The sequence below is a fragment of the Seriola lalandi genome, unplaced genomic scaffold, assembly GCF_002814215.2.
Source record: "Seriola lalandi dorsalis isolate HSWRI2012SDOR001 ecotype SW California unplaced genomic scaffold, Sedor1 jcf7180002054825, whole genome shotgun sequence".
NCBI classification, from domain to species: Eukaryota; Metazoa; Chordata; class Actinopteri; order Carangiformes; family Carangidae; genus Seriola; species Seriola lalandi.
In genome coordinates this window covers 1215487-1233091 of record NW_019525378.1, presented here as the reverse complement: position 1 = coordinate 1233091, position 17605 = coordinate 1215487, and the positions used below count along the sequence as shown (strand labels likewise).

The following is a 17605-nucleotide window of genomic DNA, read 5'->3' as shown; positions in this document are numbered from 1 at the left end:
GAATTCTCCACAGGAATTTTAACACAAAACCATTTACAAGTAACTATACAAGTAACATAATTTCACTTGTCGAGTCTCCAAACTTTTTAAGCATTCAAAATTAAGTAGAGAAAATACTGTTGGTCGAAATATGTGGAATGGTATTTTGCTCAACCAACAAATGCCCTGCTAGGCCTATATTTAGATTATCTGACTGCTGCCAAGGTGCAGTGAGCATATGTTCTTAGACTGATTCATGCCCAGCACTGGGATAGAAGAAGAAAACTGACTACCATGTTGCAACTGGTCATATGCCCTTAACCATCATAATGCCTTCATAGCAGTGGAGAATGCGCTCCTCTAGATATTACACCTTAGTAGTTATTCCAACAGTATCTGGTACCCACATCTGACCTCTTGCATGTTCATGCGTACCTATCTGCACTAAGAATTTGTTGAGTTTATTTAACTGGTAGATTTATTCTCATGGAACAGAAATTTATTTATCTATGCATAACAAAAATGAAGTATGCAGGTATTTTTCATAGCTGCAGGAAAGAGCAAATTAATGTATCAGAACTCTCTATTACAGAAACTGCTGAATTAACACTCATTCATCTGTGGAAATCCCCTTTGATATCAAATCCTTTATATTTACACTGTTCTGAAATGTGAGTGAAATGTAATGGCTGAATTGTGGTTAATGTTTTATCAGACAACTGAGAATAATTTATAAGCAAGCATTAATGAAAGGAAAACAGGTTTTCATTTTACAACTTTATTTGTGGTGAATGAAAAGGTATATCTAATGTACGCTAAAGTTTGATTCTAGCAATGCTCTTAACACTATGTTGGTTCCTCTGTTACTGTTGTGGTCATTCCTTTTTGAATTTTTTTTTTTTTTTTTTTGGCATCGATGTCTTGACCTTCACATCTTCAAGCATCCTCTTCAGCCTCTTCATCAAATTCGCCCTCTTCCTCAGCAGTGGCGTCCTGGTACTGCTGGTACTCAGATACCAGATCATTCATGTTGCTCTCTGCTTCGGTGAACTCCATTTCATCCATACCTTCACCTGTGTACCAGTGCAAGAAGGCCTTACGACGGAACATGGCTGTGAACTGCTCAGAGATGCGCTTGAACAGCTCCTGGATGGCTGTGCTGTTGCCAATGAAAGTGACAGCCATCTTGAGGCCACGGGGTGGAATGTCACAGACAGCGGTCTTGACATTGTTGGGGATCCATTCGACGAAGTAACTGCTGTTCTTGTTCTGCACGTTGAGCATCTGCTCGTCAACCTCCTTCATGGACATGCGGCCACGGAACACGGCGGCGACGGTCAGATAGCGACCATGACGTGGGTCGCATGCGGCCATCATATTCTTGGCATCAAACACCTGCTGGGTGAGCTCGGGAACTGTGAGGGCACGGTACTGCTGGCTGCCCCTGCTGGTCAATGGAGCAAAGCCAGGCATGAAGAAGTGTAAACGAGGGAAAGGCACCATGTTGACAGCCAGTTTGCGGAGATCGGCATTGAGCTGACCAGGGAAGCGCAGGCAAGTGGTGACCCCACTCATGGTAGCGGACACCAGGTGGTTAAGGTCTCCATAGGTGGGTGTGGTCAGTTTGAGAGTGCGGAAGCAGATGTCGTACAGTGCTTCATTGTCAATGCAGTAGGTTTCATCTGTGTTCTCTACAAGCTGGTGGACTGACAGAGTGGCATTGTAAGGCTCAACCACTGTGTCGGACACCTGAGGACAGAAAAACACACAGAACCTTTCTTCAGTCTCATGATTTTAGAGGAAACCTAAGGCACAAGAAACTGAAATAAAAAAATAAAAAAAATGTCATGCTATATCACAAGGGTACGTTACCTTGGGGGAAGGCACCACACTGAAGGTATTCATGATACGGTCTGGGTACTCCTCACGGATTTTGCTGATGAGCAGGGTTCCCATACCGGATCCCGTTCCACCACCGAGAGAGTGGGTGAGCTGGAAGCCCTGCAGGCAGTCACAGCTTTCTGACTCTTTGCGGACCACATCAAGGACTGAGTCCACCAACTCAGCTCCCTCTGTGTAGTGACCCTTGGCCCAGTTGTTTCCAGCACCACTCTGACCTGGAGGGGAAGCAGTGACATGCAGGTGAGCGATTCTTTTCCCCAGTTCATAAAAAGCTTTAGTCATTCAGTAACATAAGAAATGTCTTTATTCCACCCACCAAAAACAAAATTGTCAGGTCTGAAGATCTGCCCAAAGGGTCCAGACCTCACGGAGTCCATGGTGCCAGGCTCCAAGTCCACCAGAATGGCTCGAGGAACATATTTACCTCCTCCGCAAGAAAGAGGGAGAAAGAGAAAAAGGGAGAAGAGAGAAAACATACCAGCTCAATAAAGCAGGAAACCACAGTCCTTGATGTTACATTGCAGATTTAATGTGAGAAAATCCAAGCATGACAGAAGACACGAGGAAGTAATAGCATGTCTAATGTTATACTTCAGAATTAAATGCTAAACCTGAAAATATGTACATTCAATGTACTCTTTATGTATGAATCACTTGATAGGAAGACAGCTAACCTGTGGCCTCATTATAGTAAACACTGATCCTGTCAAGCTGCAGGTCACTGTCTCCATGGTAAGTCCCTGTGGGATCAATGCCGTGCTCATCGCTGATCACTTCCCAGAACTGCAGACAGAAAATGGAAGGTATCACATGGCAGTTACTTGCAAAAAAAAAAAAAAAAGTACACATCTATCCATTAGCAATGCGGTCGGGGACTTTAAACGAGAAAAACAGCAGTGGGTTTGCATTTTTGGAGTCTGATGAAAATGACAGGATTTTTTCCCCTTTCACCAAGCCATATCTGAACCCATTTTATACAATGCAGCTGTTAATGTTTCCATAGTCGCCAACTGATGACTTAGCAGAATGCAGTTCTTTCAGATGTAAAATGCAAAGGAGAGAGCACAAAGGGGCTACAGATCACTCCACAGGCAAAACTGAAAATAAACTCTATTTGCAGGCAGTCACAGAACACTGAAGACGCTGATTGTTTCCAGATCTGTATTCATGTCTTGTTCACTCTTTAAAGACCACAGTCGGCCCTTTAAGAGCGTGTATGCATTAAATCCCATAAGTGGGTGTGACTGTTGCATATGCAGGAAGCCATTTGCATGCAGATATTTTTCTATCTTCCAACTCAGATTTTTTTTTGGTCATACACCCTGTGATTTTCTGCTAACAGCAGCAATAGGAGGATTTAGAGTAATCTGGATAAGCAGACTGTATTGCAGCTCAGTGCTTAAGAGATTGGGAGTCAGCTGTGGACTAAGTATCATGACATTTAAATAAGACCATGTAAAACAAAAATGACCAAGTGACCTTAATATGATGGAGATCACAGCGCAGCAGGACAAAGAGGAACAAAGAGTCGAAAAGGAACAGCTATAAGAGGCTGAGAAAATGATGAACATTTGACAGTGACGCGACAGATAGCTATCAGTAAAGACTGAAAAGAATCATAGTGAAAGAATGAGGACAATAAGCAGGAAAGTAATGCCACACCCTGACCTAATTCACCACAATGTAGCCCTTCAGCAACTCTGTCAATCATATCCACTGGACATCTGAATCAATGAGTCCTGGGGGAATGGAAACAAATGTGGATCCTCAGTGCAAGGCTGCCAGTAGTTATTTTAACATCACATTGGGAAAAACACAAATGATATTCCATAATCTATAAAAGGTGGTGGATAGAAATGTACTGCATTAATTCCAATTCCACAAAATGATGTACATATACATCATTTACTGCAGTTGGCTTTCTGTGGTGCAGCTGCTTAAGAAATTCCATTAAAAAAATATATGTATAATTGTTAGGCTATATGTTGTGTTTATTTCCTTTAGCTTTTCTGCCAAGACATTGACAGCAGTTGCACATTAAGTCAATTGAGAACCCAGTGACTTCACCCACTGTGCATCAGCTGTTTCCTCCATTCCTCCCCCACCCTACCCCTAATTTGGTTAGGAAAAGAAAGACATCGATTACAAAGACAGGCCCCGCTTTACAGGACATTAAAATCTCTGTCAGCAGAGCATCACCACAATAATGATGTATCCTGTAAAATATGGGCCATTGTTCATGTGGTCTCCAAACTATATAAGAATAACAAGATTCCTGCATGCATTTGAGTAATTCTGTTTAAACATATGCTGTCTGTAGCAAATGATCAGTTGTAAAACAGAAGGAAATAATAAGACAGGGATAATAATGGACCACGAAGACACATATTGTAGCAGACTGCAATTGTTACTGTAAGACTGGGTGGGTGATGAATTGATGGGAGGCAAGACAGTGGGGTCTTATTGGGTAAAATATAGTTTCTTACGCATTAAAATTAGATATAAATTGAACAAAAATGCCAGTGATGCATTTAAATCTCCATAGCATTGATGATGTCTCAATAAATGTTCTTTTTATAGGGAGAAATTCTGTCTTTACAAATTATACATGCCACACCCTTTCCACAGCTCCCCTGCTTTCTCACCAGCTGAAACAGCAGTCTGCAACTACAGCCCGCAGAAATAAAATATAATCAATATGGGCTATTGATCCATCAGCCATTTAGGAAAAAAATTAACTAGGCCTCCCATCCCAGCTCCCACTCATTGTCTGGAATACCAGTCATATCTGCCTGTGCAAGACAAAGAAACCAGAGGAGTGCGGTCTACACTGACTGAAGGGGGCTCTGACAAGGGGAGAATAGAAAGATTTTTTTTTTCTCCTTTCTTTTCCCACAGACAATGTCTTGAGGTCAGCTGAATCCACAGTGTTGAGACGCAGACACGCCCGGTGTTGTGTGAACAAAACCCGTCGAGACACAAGAGCCCCGTTATACCGTTATTCCGATGCGAGCCTGCACGGTCCGCTGCTCCACACCCACTTACCAGTTACCGCAGTGCACAAGATTCAGACAGAAAGGAACAAAAAAAGAGACTCCAACAGTAGTTTTTTTTACTATTTTAAATTGAAATTTCCATATTTATAATGTATTTAAATGACAATAGGCATAATGTATGAAAGGAATATTCGTTATTCATGCACAAAGAGACAAAAGGACTCCTTTGTCTTCATACATATCAAAAATCAGCTACATTAAGATTTATTTCAATAAGTCTAATGAGTAGTCTATGTCCTGCATAATGAGTCTGGGGCGTGACAGTGACATGAAAACCTTATTTTGTAAAGGAATAAATAATTTCTCAATAATTTTATTTTCTTACCTTGGCACCAATCTGGTTACCGCATTGGCCGGCTTGGATGTGCACGATTTCCCTCATTCTGATTGCTAAAGTTTTACAACGACGAGGAGAGACGTTTCACTTCTTGGACGCGAGGAGCCCACCGCAGACTAGTGTGAACGTGCCGGACAATGGATTTATAATGTTGGAGCGTTTCCAGAACGAGGCTGGGGCCGGGGAGCGGGCGTGGCCAGACCAAGACCCAGCTGCTGCAAACGGGGATTGGCTAAGAGGACTGACCCAGAGCCGGGAGGAGGAGGGGCAATGCTGCAGATCAGGGAGTGGAAATGAGATAGGAAGACTGACCAGAATTTTACCAGCTGGTGCCCAGAAACACCCAGAAAGATATATTAGTTTTTTTTGTTTCAGAAATGAGAGGACAGTGATAAATCTGCACTAATACCCCACTCCCCTTACTGTAACCACCCCTGCAGAGAGGACAGATGGCAGAAATTTCAGTTTCAAGTCTGACACGAGATGGGGTCATTCAACTCAAGCCTCATTCCTCAGGGTCCTTGGGTATTGTTTGGAAATACCTGGGGGTTTTGTTGAGCAAGCAGTCTAATCACAAGGTCATTTCCATTCTGGAGCTTTTAAAAAAAAAAATCATATATCAATCATATTTAGATTAACTTTGTGATTCCTTGATGTTCCTCAGTCTGTCAAGCTGTTAAATCAGTGGGCCAGGACTCACATTACTCTGGGTTCTGGTGCATTGCATCCAGCTGATGAGCCTTTTTTCTAGAACAACTTGTGTAGCTGTGTTACCTAAGCACTGCATGTGAAAGAAAGGGATGAAACTGTTTGCACTGCAGCTGCTTAGTCATAATGCCGGACATGATTACTGTATATGTTTGTTGTCAGGGCCGTATTGACAACTTGACTGGCCCTGGGGCAAACAATTGTTGTTGGGCTCCAATTGCCCCCCATTATACAGTATATGGCAGTTTCATTATTTCCTTAAGCACACAGAATCCACTCAGTGCTCTAAAGCTGAAATAACTGACTGGCAGTTTTGATTATTGATTGATCATTTAAGTCTTTTTTTAAGCAAAAGTTTTATTCACAAGTTCTCGCTTCTCCAATGTGAATATTTGTGCATATTTATGATAGTAAACTGATCCTTTGTTCCCACTGCCATCAGACTATACAACAACTCAGCCAAAGGAAGTGGACTAATCTAATTATTATTGTTCATTTATTATCAACTGTTATTATTATTATTATTATTATTATCAACAATGAGCTAATGGACACATGAATTTCCCCCAGGGGATAAATAACGCATCTATCTATCTATCTATCTATCTATCTATCTATCTATCTATCTATCTATCTATCTATCTATCTATCTATCTATCTCTTTGGGTTTGGAACTGTTGGTCTGACAAAACAAGACATTTGCACTTTGCAGAATAGTGATAGGCATTTTTTTTTTTTTTTTTTTTTTTTTTTTACAATTTTGTACATAGATAATTGATCAATTATAAATGCACTTTCAGACTAATAAATAGATAATAAAAATAAAACTCCTATGCTAGAAAAATAACATTTTACTCTTGGTTTTCTGTGAGAAAATGAGAATAATACAAAGTAGTAGTTGGTGATCCAGCTTTGTTGATAGTGTTTGTTTTGTTCTCTGGCTAATTGTTGTGTTTTGTCATGTGAAACAGTGTGCATCATGTGACAAGATTAAGTGAAATCAAATCAAATCTTCATCTGCTCATGACATTTGAATAGTTGTCATGGAAATATTGACATGGAAATATTGACGTACAAAATTAGTTTTATTTTTAATGGGAATTCCAAGGACTTCTTGTCCATGTTTCTTAAAAAGCTGACAAGCTCTTGACCTTGGAGACAGCAGTACATAATATTCTCAGATAAAGTGAGCTGGAACAGCCTTATACTAAGGTTGTTACATGTGTGTATGTATTTATTATGCAGCATAAGGCTTTAATGTTCCAGGCCTCCTAGAAAAATGGCATACTGTAAGAGTTGGATATTACCTAGAAATGACAATTAGCTATAACTCTGAACAGCAGTGTTATGTGCAGTGTGTGAAGAAGGTAATAAGATCAGGATACAATCAGCTGATATCTGTCAGACATCAGCTATCGAGGCCATCTAAAAGGATGGAACAGGCTGAAGAAACAACCTCACCCATCCTTGACTCAATGACCTGGACAAAAGGAGAAGGAAAAATGTTCTCGTCTCCAGGAACCCCCCACACGTGTTGTTAAGAGCCTGGGGTCGATGGTTGATGCTTGTTCAGAGTGGACAGCATGGGTGGGCCAGGCCCCTGTTCCCAGCTCCCAGCAGACTGTGAGGAAAAACAGGAGCACATGCAGAGCCAACCATGTCTGTAAAACGATCAGATTAGAGTACAGCAAGCAGATTATAGATTATGAACTAACCTCTTCTGCTGGAGGATTTTTAGTTTTATGAAATAGTCGTCATATTTTTTAATTCTTGACATTACCTTTTGCTAGAATGACTTCAATTCAATATATATTTTACTGAGTTTTCTTTACTAATAGAGTTGGTCATTAGGAAAAGCCTGACATAAAAAGACAGCATGTTTAAATCTGTGTTCTTCTTACTACCGTTATAGTGAAGATATTTTTCATTTATGTGCTGCACCTTTATTACTAAAGTTGTACCATTTAGTCTAACAGTAATGCAAGACTCAATTTCTATTGTGCACATTATTACTTTTTCATTTATTCATTCATGCATTCAATAATCATGAAGAAGAGATATCACTGTAAAATTTGGTTAGAAAACCAAACTTAAAAATGACTATAACAGACTTGTTATCACATAAATGTTGTATGTTGTGTTTTCTGTCTGCTACATGCTGTTTATCCTCCATTTTAAATCATACATCCAATGCACAAATAAGCAGTAGAACTTATTATGTAAGAACATAGGGTCAGACAGGGTACAGACTTTGCTGAGGCAGCTGCCAACTGATGCCCTGGGCAATTCAAAGAGACCAAGGTCAATGGAAATCATCATACCACTTCCAATAGCTCAAACATGATGCTTCAGTCCTCAATATTAATTCAATAGTTACCATATATCTATGGTCAGTGGCAAGTACATTTACTCAAGTTTTTATATAATAAGAATAATAATCCTTTTTTTTTGTACAAACAACTTTATATATTGGAATTTTAAAGTGAAATTAACATAGAATGTACCATTATTCAGCTGAATCACACTCTACTCAGTGATTGAGGTAGTAGTATGTTGCAAACATCAGTACAAGGGCATTGCCAAAATTGGAGAACACTGCCACTCACGATGGTCGGGGCCACTGGAATCATGAGACGTCCAGCTGTCAGGGGAAAACTCCCTACAGCACACAACAGAGGAAAACATCACATTTAATGTTAAAAGTCTAACATCATGACTTTCATTAACCACAGTGAAGAACTACTTTAAAAAATATGTTTGCCATTTATTCCTATTTGGCTTAAAATTACAAGGAGATAGATGGATGGATGGATAGATGGATAGATGGATAGTACAGTAGATACTTGATTACATGACTGCAGCAGGAGGTGCAGTTGTCACTACTGACCACTAGAGAGCGTTAGACCGAAGTCTTAGTTGTAATGAAAGATGGGTGTGGTCTGCGGGCACTTCCCCCTCCAAACCGACATTTTTGCCATTCCTCGTAACAGCACCCTGTATGACCGTTGCGACAGGGAAATTATCTGGATTTATTCTAATAAGGCCTTTTACATATTGCCTGGATTATTATCGGTAAGTTAAACGGAACGATCTGTTGCATTTGTCCCATGGTTTAGTTGTGGTTAACGGCTGTTGTGTCAACACGGGACTGGCTGTTCCCACAGGCGTATTATCGACCCAGACCCGATTGTTCTGCCTTTTAACGACTAGTTAGCTAACGCTACTATGCGAGCTAGCTTTCTTTGCAGACCGTTATTCGGTTTTATGTTATTTTTGGAGCCTCGAAGTGTTTTGCAACTCTTACTATTCGACAACATATTGCCTGTTAGGTTTCTGCCTTTGCGTAACGACAGATTGCTCTGTGTTGTGATTGTTTGCGGGGGAGGGCGTTTAGGTTTACGATGTAAATATATGTGAGGCTTTCGGTAAATGATTGACAACGACACATGTTAATTGCAGGATGTGAGTTATTAACATACACTTGACTACATTAACACCCATCAACAATCCTTCGATACAATAACAAACTTGAGCTTATGATGCTTAAATATGAACAATTGTGTGCATGTTAATGGCAGTTATGGTGGCGCCATCGGTTTAAGATGCATGTTCACTGCAAAGAAGAAAAAAACATTTTCTTTGGTGTCCTAGTTTAATATATCCATTACATTGCTTTTCCAATGTATTTTTAAATACATCCTAATGAAATCTACGAATACGCATGATGTTTTTTTCTTTACTAACTGTAATGATCATACTTTGACAAGGTCATGCAATAATTTCCCCTCCCTTCAAATTAGGAATCAAGATGTTCTACACATGTGGACCCAATGAAGCTATGGTGGTGTCTGGTGAGATATTTGCTTGATTTCTCTTCCCTTTATCTCATGGTTGCACAGTTATTTCTCACAACAACACAGGATATTTAAAAAACAAACAAAAAGAATAGTCCTTGTTGGGTAGTAAAACACTCCAGCCTTCACAATTCTGTATCGTTGTTACAGACTACGGCTAAAATGTCATTATAACCATGCAATAAAAAGAGACGTTTTTTGGACAGTGGACTTGTATACCTTTGTCATGTGAACAATTTATTCATCACATGTCTTGTGAGATGTGATTGAGTAACACCTAGTCAGTTTGAAGTAAGCTAGGAATTTTCCAGCTTGCTGTAAAGTGTAGGTGAATGTAAAGCATTACTCAATATGTAGTAATATAGGGGTTGTAAGCTGAACTCTGTACTCTGTATAACTAACTGTGTTTTACTGAATGGTAGTGTAATGTTTATATGCGTTCTCCCCTGATCCAGGCTTTGGCCGTTCTCCTCCTCTAATGATTGCTGGAGGAAGAGTGTTTGTATTCCCATGTATTCAGCAGATCCAGAGGTGATTGTCTTTTCAGTCTCTTTCCCTTTTCTATTTTATTTTATTCTATTTTAAGTAGAATCGGGAAAATAAATGTTGATGTAACAGACAGTTACCAATTTCCTCTGTCTGCCTTTTCATTCTTGCTCTCTGTATTGTATCTCATGCATTCTGCCCTTCCTTGTATTTTATGCCATTTCCCCTCAGAATCACGCTCAACACCCTGACTCTGAATGTGAAGAGTGACAAAGTCTACACCCGCCATGGTGTCCCTATCTCTGTCACTGGCATCGCACAGGTACGCTTTGACAAGTGGATGACTGAAATAACTACAAGGCTTTTAACTAAACTGAGTCAAAAAGATGTGTGAATTTCCACAAAAGTTAGTACAATATATTGAAAGTATTTTGCATGGACTCCAAAAGGCAGAGAAGGAGGTCAGCAGCTATTTAAAATCAACACACATCTACGGAAATAGGCTTTTGCTCATACAGGCCTGGGGCTCACTGGGGCTGACTGACATTAATGAATAGGAACAAGTAACTACTGTGTGATTAAGTTAGAAATACAAAATACAGAAACAGCAGCAAATTAAAGTAAAGTAAATTTGTTTGTTGCAAAAGTCTCATCAATACAATGTACAACAGCATTCATATTCAGTTCAGTCTGAAGCTTGTCTGTTAGTAAAGAAGGGAAAGGAAGATGACACTTAAAAAGGGTCCCAGGCTGGATTGGATAGGGTCAATGGGACACCACCACTGGGAAAGTATTAAAATGAGACATTGTTTATTTGTTAATGGTAGTTGCATATTTTTGACAGAAGAGAATAGAGAGAAAAAACATCTGGCCGTGGCATCTTTAAAAGGTTGCGCTGCCGACTTAGCTTATTAAATTATAAACTGAAAGTCAGATAGATAGGAAACCAGATTTGTGTTCCTGTTGAGATCCATGTATTTTATGTTCAATCAGATTCCAACCTTGCCACTACCACTTGTTAAAAGCTGCTGGTGTTTCACATGTTCTGTCCTTATACAGGTGAAGATCCAGGGCCAGAACAAGGAGATGTTGGCTACTGCCTGCCAAATGTTTATGGGCAAGTCTGAGCCTGAGATCGCCCAGATTGCACTAGAAACACTGGAGGGACATCAGAGAGCCATTATTGCCCATTTGACTGTGGAGGTTGGTGTAATGACATTATCAAATAGACTGGCTTGGCATGTTCCACCCATAAAAGATTCAGAGACATTATGTTTATGATTAATCACCAACTTAGCCACTCAGTGAAACTTACAGTTCATTCAGAAAGTATTCAGACCCCTTTGCTTTTTTAACATTTTGTTATGGTGCAGCCTTATGCTAAGATATTGATATTTCAATATATTTGATATTCCGTTTTTTATCTTTGTCATTATGAAGTATTGAGTGCAGATTGACAACGGGAACTCATCAGAAACTTTTATTCAAAGTGACTTACAAGTGAGGGACAACACTAAAGCTTAAGTGCAGTAGGAAACCTTGGTGTAGGTACCAAGTACTACATCTATTCAATAAGTGCAAGGAGATCAGGTATAGCAGTGCACCGCAAGTGCATAGTAAGTGCTAGTTAGACATTTTAGGGTTAAGAGGTTTTTTTTGGGTAGAATTGCAATCCACGATCTGAATCACGATCTGCATCCTGTTTCTGCTCAGGTTTTATTGTGAAAGTCCTGACTGGAAGTTGTAATTAATATCTTTACTCTGCTTAAATTGCTTTGTCTGTTCGCCACTATTCTCCACCCACATTGCCGTCTTCTGTTTACAAACTGTGTCACAACCAGTCACACTATTTGCTTAGTTTTATATGGAGTATTCATTTAGACTGTGCTGTTATTGATCTATGAGGTGCTATATAAGTATTTTAGTTGAAAGTTCAGGCGCCTCTTCCCGCCTCTTCCCGCCTTCAGTTTCCCTGCCTGCTGGCAGATCACTCGTTTCGCAGAGGAACTGCAATTCTATTGTCTTGGACTGCAGCTGGTGATACTAGTTCTTGTTCTGCTCAGGTGAACAACCTTTGCATGTGGTGCTACGCCCAGCTTCCCAAGGCTGCAGAGGAGAAGGACTATCGCCAAATGCAGTTAGTGGGCTAGTGTTTAACAGTTGACAATGGGCTGGTCGGCAGCACTTGAACTTGAAATTAAATATCTAAATATAGTGTCTTTTAATGACATAATCTGTACGATTCATCAGAAAAGTAGATCATATGTCAAATTGAGATCGTCCACGATATAAGATCTTCAGATGGCCCACCGCTAACAGGTCACACAAACAGGACGCCCAGGTTTCTCCTGACCCTGTTTGAGGTAAGTGATGAAGAGACTGAAATTGATATCATGATGGAGAGTGAATGGCCAGGATGACTGTGAGTTCAGTGTTAGAGAGGTTTAGTTGAAGGTGGTGTTCCTCCATCCATCCATTTTAGCATAAGGCTTCAACACAACAAAATATGAAAAAACTAAAGGGTTCTTAATACTTTCCAAATACGCTGTATATACTTTATGTAATGCCTGTAATGACCCATCTCTGTTTGCAGGAGATCTACCAGGACCGTAAGAAGTTCTCTGAGCAGGTCTTTAAGGTGGCCTCATCTGACTTGGTCAATATGGGAATTGGTGTTGTAAGCTACACGCTCAAAGATGTTCACGATGATCAGGTATTTTTTGTCTGTTTGGGTTTGTTTTCTCTTGACATTATTGACAAAGATCTGATGATCAAAACACCACACCAAACATTAATTACTGGAGCAGCAGGAATCTGTAGTGTCACTGTTATCCCACATCTTATTCATATGAAAGCTTTTAGTCTGGGATGATTCCTCTGTTACAGTAAAGCACTTAGGTAATTGATATTGACTCACTGTTTCTGACTCAACTGACCCCCAGCTCTTCTGTGCATTAGTGATAAATTAGGCCTAAGTACTTTACCACACCATCTTTTTTTTTTTTTATATATCCGTCTAATGCACTACCTTCCTTTTTATGCCTCTGCGCTGGCGACAGCCAAGGCCTGCAGGCAATGTGTTTGACTTGTCCATACAGCCATCTGTCTGTACGTCCCATGCTCATGAACACAATATCTCAGTAAGGCCTTGAGGGACTTTCTTCAGATGTGGCACAAACAGTCACCTGTACTCAAAGATCAACTGATTAGATTTTGGTGGTCAAAGGTCAAGGTCACGGTGACCTCACCAAACACATTTTTGGACATAACTATCAAATTCCAATGCTAATTATGACACAATTTAACACAAATGTCTAATAGGACAAAATGAAGTGCTGACATTTTATGTCCCAATGGTCAACGGTCAGACTTCACTGTGACATCTGCAAAATGTTCAGCAAAAAACACCTCCTGGCCATTATTCAATGCTGTGACTCAGTAACAGGAACAGGAAAAATGTGACCATATTTCTTGCAGCTTGGCAAATGCATGGTGGTAATTCTAGTTATTGCTCAAACTTTGTTGTTCCATAATTAACTGTCACTATTTCCCCATCTGTCTGTCTCTTGCAGGACTACCTTCATTCTCTTGGTAAAGCCAGAACAGCCCAGGTGCAGAAGGATGCCAGGATTGGAGAGGCTCAGTACAAAAGGGATTCCGTCATGAGGGTAAATTACCCCCTTTTGTTCTTTTTTTCAGTCCTGTCATTCTGTCTCTTTGCTCATATGGATACACTGAAAATGAGAATGAACCATCATTTGAAAAGAAAAATACTAAAATTTTCTCTATTACTGTCCTGCTACTGTTGATTTACAGGAGGCCCACGCGATGCAAGAGAAGGTTTCTGCTCAGTACAAGAATGAAATTGAGATGGCAAAAGCCCAGAGAGACTACGAGCTGAAGAAGGCAGCCTACGATATTGAGGTCAACACCAAGAAGGCAGAGTCAGAAATGGCCTATCAGCTTCAGGTACAGTCATCTGTTCATAATCTGATCTTCTATGGCCATTTCCTTTGAAACGTTTCAAGTTATGTTGTTTTTGTTTAATTTTTGGTCTGTTCAGTTTCTTTCAGCTTGTATACATGTTGTCCACAGGTTTTAAAAAATTTTTTATTATGCTGTCTTGTCGAGTTTGTATTAGTAAGACAAATCTATATCGTAGATAACATCTGAACTTTTCTTCTGCTTCCCTCATCAGGTGGCCAAGACAAAGCAGCGCATTGAGGAGGAGAAGATGCAAGTGCAGGTGGTGGAGAGGACACAGCAGATTACTCTGCAGGACCAGGAAATCATGCGCAAGGAGAAGGAGCTGGAGGCCAAAGTCAAGAAGCCTGCAGAGGCAGAGAAATACCGGCTGGAGAGGCTGGCTGAGGCACAACGGTGAGTACTAGAGCGTAATACTGTTGACTTGTATGATTCTGAAGAGAGCTCAACAATTTGCAGTCACTAAAAAGTGTGCATATGTACAACTCAGCTCAGTCTCTCTTCTCTTCTGCAGCCTGCAGCTCATCATGGAGGCTGAGGCTGAGGCTGAGTCCATCAGAGTGAGTACTGCCATGTTTCTCTTTTTCTTCTTTTCTTGTCTGATAGACAACTCATCATATTGCAACTATTTACTCCCTCAAAACAAAACATCAAACATCACCACAGTCAGGACTGGCAGTCTTGTGCCCTTCTATTGTAAACTTAACCTTAATTTATGTATGTGTGTGTGTGTGTGTGTGTGTTTAGATGAAGGGCGAGGCAGAGGCTTTTGCCGTGGAGGCTAAGGGTCGTGCCGAGGCCGAGCAGATGGCCAAGAAGGCCGAGGCCTTCAAGCAGTACAAAGATGGAGCCATGGTGGATATGCTGCTGGAGAAACTGCCACTGGTCAGTCTGACTATCATGGCTGTATGAAGGGATGAAGAATAGATGATGTTAGAAGCGTATGATGAAATATTATGTTATTATTCGGACCGTTTTGCTTAGTCGAATGTTGCTTGTGGGTTTTTTATTACTTAGTAGACTTGTTATCATAGCATGGCCTATAATATGGCACCCTCTGTATTATATTGATTTTATTTTGAATTAGTTTATGGTCTTTAATCAGAAGTACGCTCATTCGGCTTTAGTCATTTTAATTCTTTGTGTGTTTTTAAACTTCGTGTACGGCTTAATTTGATATTTAGACAACAGCAAATATTCTCCTACTGTAATGAAGTAATTTGACTCCCTGTATCTTGATACATTTTCTTTAGTTCAGCAAAAGTGGAGTTTATTTTGAAAGTCCCATTTTTAGCAATTTCCTCTCAATTATTATTAATACAAAATTCAAAGCACTTGCTAAATTAACCTTTCCTTTTTTACACTGAGCGATGAATATCTTCTTCAGTGTACTGACTTCAGTGTTTCTGTTTGTCCTGCAGATGGCAGAGGAGATCAGCAAGCCTCTGTCGGAGGCCCAGAAGGTCACTATGGTGTCCAGTGGTGGCTCAGAGGTGGGAGCAGCCAAACTGGCCGGAGAGGTGTTGGATATCATGACCAGGCTGCCACTGGCAGTGGAGAAACTAACTGGAGTTGATATTTCCCTGGTACGTTGGAGTATGTGTGTCAGAGACTGATGGATAATGTATGAGGCTGGAAGGCTGGCGTATGTGCTAATTATCTCAATGTTTCTCTCATTGACTTCACAGGTTGGAGGACAGAGCGCACGTGCCCATTAAGAACACAGACAGTAGAAATAATCAGGAGAGGTGTCACCAATATCCCTACTAGGAGATCCACATCTTCTCATTGTGCCGATTAATCACTGTATCGACTCCACCAATACCGTAGTCCTGTCTGATTATCTGTGTGCATGCATGTGTTTCACTTGTGCATCTCTTTTGCTGGTTCTTCCTCCATCCAACACCCCGTGCCTTTTGCATGGAGGAGGGGCTTTATGTTGTTTCTTGTCATACCTCTGATCTGAGCTGTTGTGTTTTCTGCTGTGGTTGACAGCAAAAGCAACTGCAAGGGATTCTATCATTGATGAAGTTACTTTGTCTGCCTGGAGGAGACAAAAGACTCAACCCACTTCTGCCAGTGGTAGTCCAAGTAGAAAATCCAGTCTTTGTCTTTTTACACTTGACCCTCAGTATGCAAGTTTTTATTAACATTTTATTGTGGAAAAAAATTCTTGTTTGGTGCCTTTCAATTCACTAAATGCTGCTGAACTCTTTATCACAGCATTACCTCATACTTTAGTTAGTGGGCGTGTTGCTTCTCTCATCGTACTTTTATACTATTTACTTCACATAACCTAGGTTTTTATGTTTATTATAAAAGACACACAAAGCTAGGGTGGTTCTAGTTAACGCCACATATCTCGTTCTTGTAACTGACTACATTACTGGGCCCAAAATCATATCGGTTGTGCTGCAAGTGGAAGAATTTTCTCTGTGCTTCAGAATGAGCGTAAAGGAAGTGGTTAATGGAAACAAGGTTTTGGGGTTTCCTGTGAAAAGTAACCAGAAAGTATGTTATGGTAGGGGAAAAAAAATATTTTTTGTCTTTGCTGCAGTGTCTTCTGGTGTCTTATTTTGTATGGCAAGAGTAAAGGACCATCACTGACTAACCAACTAACCAGCCTGTTGCTTTGATGTGCTTGCTGCCTGGAATTTAAACTGATATACGGGAGATAGATGATTTTCCTTTTTTATTTGTTGAACTGATTTTCCATCACAATGTGATGTTGGGTATTACAGATTTTGGCTGATTGTAGGTCTTGTACTTTTAGGAGGTTCTGAATGACAACCCAGTACCTCTGACTTGGAGTTTGGGGGCTGATTTCTTCACAAAATTTCCAAACGTTTTCCATCTACTAAGCCTTATGCATTTTGTGACCGCCAAGTGCCTGGTCAAGACTCCTCAACAGCCAAGTCAAATTGACTTCTGTCAGGGAATAATTTCTTATATCTAATCATAAGCCATTAGCCGTCATTATTGACAGCTGTAGATGAAAGCCAAATCAGTCTCTGCTCCTTTTGTATGTTCTTGCGACCAATTTCTCGCTGTTGTTGCATGTCTGTCTTTTAAACTGACATAGGAAGTAGCTGTTACATAGTGTGAAAGTTGTATACTGGTGGCCAATATTAAAGATTTATATGTAGTGAAATGTTCTAAGATATTATAGACAATAAAATATAGCTTAATCACTGAAACCTGTTGCTGTCTATTTATGTGCCTCCATTCTGGAGACAGCTGTGGCTGTAGGAATTATGGTCTTGGTTCGTTCCTCTGCCTGTCCCATGATAAAATACACT

General features: G+C 40.3%; 2 protein-coding genes across 3 annotated transcripts; one reads left to right on the top strand and one right to left on the bottom strand.

Annotated features, from left to right (window-relative positions):
* Positions 1 to 741: 741 nt before the first annotated feature.
* tubb5 (tubulin, beta 5) lies at positions 742 to 5411 on the bottom strand. Of its 2 annotated transcripts, none has more exons than XM_023426383.2 (5): positions 5263 to 5411; positions 2556 to 2664; positions 2198 to 2305; positions 1852 to 2096; positions 742 to 1728 (listed from the first exon to the last, which is right to left on the bottom strand). In XM_023426383.2, the coding sequence occupies exons 1-5, from the start codon at positions 5317 to 5319 to the stop codon at positions 916 to 918; spliced, it is 1332 nt and encodes a 443-aa protein (XP_023282151.1). In that variant the 5' UTR covers positions 5320 to 5411; the 3' UTR covers positions 742 to 915. The 2 variants fall into 2 exon arrangements, with proteins under 2 accessions (XP_023282151.1, XP_023282150.1); XM_023426382.2 differs by having other exon boundaries at positions 2198 to 2308; positions 5263 to 5410.
* A 3494-nt stretch (positions 5412 to 8905) lies between these two features.
* Positions 8906 to 17503, top strand: flot1b (flotillin 1b). Its single transcript, XM_023426366.2, has 13 exons — positions 8906 to 9054; positions 9783 to 9833; positions 10292 to 10367; positions 10554 to 10644; positions 11382 to 11525; positions 12916 to 13035; positions 13895 to 13990; positions 14139 to 14291; positions 14521 to 14702; positions 14821 to 14866; positions 15054 to 15191; positions 15728 to 15892; positions 15995 to 17503. The coding sequence occupies exons 2-13, from the start codon at positions 9791 to 9793 to the stop codon at positions 16022 to 16024; spliced, it is 1284 nt and encodes a 427-aa protein (XP_023282134.1). The 5' UTR covers positions 8906 to 9054; positions 9783 to 9790; the 3' UTR covers positions 16025 to 17503.
* Positions 17504 to 17605: the final 102 nt, after the last annotated feature.

Excerpts from the sequence above, each read along its gene's own strand:
- tubb5 (XM_023426382.2), bottom strand. The coding sequence starts at position 5,319 with ATGAGGGAAATCGTGCACATCCAAGCCGGCCAATGCGGTAACCAGATT. Across the intron at positions 2,665-5,262 it reads GTAACCAGATTGGTGCCAAG|TTCTGGGAAGTGATCAGCGA; the intron begins GTAAGAAAATAA and ends TTCTGTCTGCAG. Across the intron at positions 1,729-1,851 it reads GTGTGGTGCCTTCCCCCAAG|GTGTCCGACACAGTGGTTGA; the intron begins GTAACGTACCCT and ends TTCTGTCCTCAG.
- flot1b (XM_023426366.2), top strand. The coding sequence starts at position 9,791 with ATGTTCTACACATGTGGACCCAATGAAGCTATGGTGGTGTCTG. Across the intron at positions 9,834-10,291 it reads TGAAGCTATGGTGGTGTCTG|GCTTTGGCCGTTCTCCTCCT; the intron begins GTGAGATATTTG and ends CCCCTGATCCAG. Across the intron at positions 15,893-15,994 it reads CTGGAGTTGATATTTCCCTG|GTTGGAGGACAGAGCGCACG; the intron begins GTACGTTGGAGT and ends TTGACTTCACAG.